The following is a 4,413-nucleotide window of genomic DNA, read 5'->3' as shown; positions in this document are numbered from 1 at the left end:
TTCTTATGAACTTAAGCGCGTCGAACAACTAACTTCTACCTTCAATTAAAAGTATAGGCTGCGGCTTTGGAACAATTTGATTGGCTAGTAGGAAAGAGGGTCCGGCAGGCAGCAATATGGGGCATGGCCGGTCGGTCATGGGAGACGCCGTCTAGGGAAAACCCACCGGCCAAACGACGCGGCTGCGCCCCTTTTGTTGCTGCCTTTATTTGTCGCAATTTCCTTTTATTTCTTGTTTTCCAACTTATGGTAGGATTCTGCTCCTACTAGTTCCATGATGGACCAATTTCCCAGTGTGCCTAGGTTTAGTCTCGACCAATAAGGATCGAGATATTGCGCAGGCCGCAAAAAACCTATTTTTTTATAAATTGATAGACAAATGTACTGCACAGGAGTACTTTAGATTCGAGAGATCAGTCTGTACAATTCTGGCCTAAACCAAGAAATGGTCGTTCCAGTCTTGCTTCGGTCATAAAGTGAAGGATAAAGGTTGATCTTAGGGAGGGAAGCAGAGAAGGTGTTGAGATCACAGAGGTAGATTCTATAAGGTGTGGTTGTTTATGACATATCTTAGAAAATGGAATTTGTTACGAAGGATGGTAAACTGCAACGGGACATGGGGCACGAGCATGGCAGTCACGGACCTATACAAACACCTCCGTGCACGGACCAAAAGGGAGTCCTTCTCCAACCCGGACTTGGAAATATACATTCAATTTTTCATTACTTATTCTTTTAATATTATTATTATTTATTTTCAAACTATTTTATATACCATTTCATTTAATCTGTCAATAACAAAAATAAGAACAAATATTAAATAATAGTTTGATTTTTATATAAAACTGAAGACAACTCCAACAAGGCTGAGTAATTTATATATGCAAATACCTTTTGAATTAACACTACTCCGTCTTAAGTGGAATCATACAAAGCCCTAGTTGGTAGCCTAGCAACAAGCTGTACTCCAACATCTTTTTAAAAATTATATATATATATATATATATATATATATATTATTTTTGAACGCAATAAAATTGAATAAAACTATTTTAGAGATGTGTCTGTTTTTGTCATTTGCTACAATAACAATGGTTAAAGGAGTTGGTGCCCAGCTTGTTGCTCGGTTGCCAACTAAAAACTCCTTTGTGTAAAATACAAAATAAATATTAGAGTTGTAATTCCAAGATAATAATAATATATTTATGTAATAAAATCAACTTTAACTTTAATTAATTTTTTTACCAAACGTTTTTCTCACAACACAACACAACAACGCTTTGCAGAAAAGTGTTTTTTTCGGGGCAATACCAAACTAAGCGCAAGTGTGAATCGATCCTACGAACAAGTACGAGGAACATTTGGCAGCTTCAATTCCGGCAATGTTTTATACTAGGGTACTGACATCATCTCGATCCTGGTTATCTATAAATTTTCTCTCTTTTTCATGTAGTATTATTTATGAATCTATTTAATTAGCTAGGTAGGTGGCTATTGTTTCTCTCCGGTTTCTTGGCAATTTCTATCCTAGCTAGCATTGACATTCACATCGACCGACACATGCATTATGTAATATCATAATCGACGACTGATTTACTTTCAATTATAGCATCTGACAATCTTCGTTTTGTTAAACAGCCATAAGATCGTACCTTGCTAGTGATGACATTAGTTTTGATACTGTCACTCAGTCCGGGTTCGATTCGCAAATTTATACACTGTATTACCCACCGTCCAAGATATCTGTAGCCTTCTCCCTATTATATTAATAATCCAGAATCCGCGATAGAAGTGAATGGATCCATAGTAATCATCAAATGATCCTTGTGACAGAAAGTTTGCCGTAGCACAATACAGCTAATATAATTAATGACTAAGAATCAAACTGTAAACTAACTCAACTTTCGGCTAGATCCGTGGGTGTCAAACGTGAGCCTTGTTTTTATATTCAAAAGTCAATTTTGAGATTTGTCCTACTGCAGCTGATCACTAATATTACTTATAGTATAAAGGTTACTTAGTTGGAAGCTCCTCTAGCAAGCTAATTTTGTAGCTAGCTAGATCTTTCTTCTTTAATTAATTAAGAATCAGTATAATAGATAGACGAATGGCATCATCATCCTCTATATTGCTCTCTATTTCCCTCGTCTTTTCCTTACTGCTTCTCTTCAACAGCATCACTCCTTCATTCGCAGCCAATAAACAGCGACGTCCTAAACTTCTTGACGGTAATTAGCTAAGTTTCTAGCTAGATGCCTAGATGGTATATATATATATATATATATATATATATATATATATATATATGTGTTGTAGTAATCTTTGACTGTTTTTTTTTTATCACGAGTTTCTCTTGTTTTAATTTACCACTTGATAGTGTTTGCTGTACATATATATCTTGTATTTGATGGATGTGTTTGTTTTAATCTTGGATCAGATTTTCTTCCAAACGGCCATTTTGAACATGGACCAAAACCATCACAACTAAAGAAAGCGGTGATCATAGGAAAATACTCGCTGCCCAAATGGGAAATCAATGGATTAGTACAGTACATTACAGGGGGTCCTCAACCAGGTGGGTTTTACTATGCTGTCAAACGAGGAGTCTACGCCGTAAGACTTGGAAACGAAGCTAACATTTCCCAGACCGTGCGAGTTAAACCTAATTCTTACTACTCTTTAACATTCGGTTCGACTAGAACTTGTGCACAAGATGAGGTATTAAGGGTTGTTGTTCCTCCAAGCTCAGGAGATCTTCCGCTTCAGACGTTATATAGTGCTGATGGTGGTGATACTTATGCTTGGGCTTTTAAAGCTAAATCAAAATACGCAAAAATCACTTTTCATAATCCTGGTATTCAAGAGGATCCTGCCTGCGGCCCCCTCATTGATCACGTGGCTATAAAAGAACTCATCATTCCTCGCACTAGTCCAGGTACGTACGTATTAGTACAGATTATCTACTTGCTTTTGCTTTTGAGTCTGACCATTCTGCAAATCCTAAAGTTAGCATGAATAGTACCTCTGCCGCGCATGCTGAATGTAATCCTTAACTAGCAAAAGCACTGAATGCTTGCACTTGAGATTTATGATCTCGGAACACCGATTTCTCCTGCAAATACAATGACACTTATGTCCCCTTGCGATTGCCACAGTTGCCTTATATAAGCAACACTAATCTCCTATTTTATAATTATCAAAAAAAAAAATATATATATATAGTTAATCTTGTAAAAATATATTCTTTGCAGGTAATTTGGTTAAGAACGGTGGGTTTGAATATGGTCCACATGTCTTCCAGGAATTATCAACTGGAGTCCTCATCCCTCCTAAACAGGAAGACGAGGTCTCCCCAATCCCAGGTTGGATCATTGAGTCGTTGAAAGCCATCCGTTACGTCGACTCGAAGCACTCAATGGTTCCATATGGACTCGCTGCAGTCGAGTTAGCTGCAGGAAGGGAAAGCTCAATTGCTCAGATACTACGAACAACCCCAAAGAAACTATATAAACTTAAGTTTACAATTGGAGACGCTAAAAATTCATGTCATGGTGAGATGATGGTCGAAGCATTTGCTGGCACGGAATCGCTGCAAGCTAAGTTCAGTTCGACCGGGAAGGGTCACTTCAAGACTGTGAGTTTCAAATTTAGAGCTACTTCAGCACGAACAAGAATAAGTTTCTATAGTAGCTTTTACCATACAAAGCTTGATGACTTTGGTCATCTTTGTGGCCCTGTGTTGGATCAAGTTAGAGTTTTTGCTGTCTCAAGTTAGTTCAGTTAGTCTGGTTAACCGTTTCTTTTCACTACAAGAATCATTAAATAGTGGCTTCAGCTTTTCATCATAAGCCTTTGATTGATAGAGCCAGTTTCCTAGTTATGCAAAATCCAGGTTGTACTGTGTGACTTCGACCATCCTTAAACCGAAACATCTCTAGCTGATGGTAATAAAGATTCTTATTGAGGTATGTTCGAAAGTAGTAAATTTTGCGGGAAGATATTTTATCCTAAGCGTTCATTTATTTTCTTCTTCGAAAAATTAACGCATCAATTTGGGCACCTGAGAAAAATGATTCGTAGCATTTAACTTTTAGGCAGCTAGGATTTTTTTTTTTTTTTAATGCAAAGAACCTTTTCATTAATGGAAATTCAAAATTACGTGGGTTTAAAATCAAAATTAAGAAAATACAAATAGAAAAGCCGTACAAGTAGACCAAGAAATCCGACAAGAGAAAGAAAAGGATTGCCGGTGTAGAACCAATACAAGCATGAATAAGAACCGATCAAGTCAGAGGAATAATGGTTTTTCTCGGAAGTGTATTCCAACCATTTTGTTTGTTTTTCTTCTTCATAAAGATGTGCTCCAAAAGTTGGAGTGATTTGCTCAAATTTCTTAAAACTTGTGATGGAAAT

General features: G+C 37.0%; 1 protein-coding gene across 1 annotated transcript; it reads left to right on the top strand.

Annotated features, from left to right (window-relative positions):
• Positions 1–2,022: 2,022 nt before the first annotated feature.
• Positions 2,023–3,968, top strand: LOC113294870. Its single transcript, XM_026543248.1, has 3 exons — positions 2,023–2,228; positions 2,438–2,935; positions 3,252–3,968. Exons 1-3 carry the CDS (start codon positions 2,108–2,110, stop codon positions 3,773–3,775), a joined length of 1,143 nt encoding a protein of 380 aa, XP_026399033.1. The 5' UTR covers positions 2,023–2,107; the 3' UTR covers positions 3,776–3,968.
• Positions 3,969–4,413: the final 445 nt, after the last annotated feature.

The sequence above is a fragment of the Papaver somniferum genome, chromosome 1 (genome assembly GCF_003573695.1).
Source record: "Papaver somniferum cultivar HN1 chromosome 1, ASM357369v1, whole genome shotgun sequence".
Classification (NCBI taxonomy): domain Eukaryota; kingdom Viridiplantae; phylum Streptophyta; class Magnoliopsida; order Ranunculales; family Papaveraceae; genus Papaver; species Papaver somniferum.
Note: the sequence above shows the minus strand (reverse complement) of the source record. Positions and strands in the feature narration are given on the sequence as shown.

Excerpts from the sequence above, each read along its gene's own strand:
- LOC113294870 (XM_026543248.1), top strand. The coding sequence starts at position 2,108 with ATGGCATCATCATCCTCTATATTGCTCTCTATTTCCCTCGTCTTTTCC. Across the intron at positions 2,229-2,437 it reads ACGTCCTAAACTTCTTGACG|ATTTTCTTCCAAACGGCCAT; the intron begins GTAATTAGCTAA and ends ATCTTGGATCAG. Across the intron at positions 2,936-3,251 it reads CATTCCTCGCACTAGTCCAG|GTAATTTGGTTAAGAACGGT; the intron begins GTACGTACGTAT and ends TATTCTTTGCAG.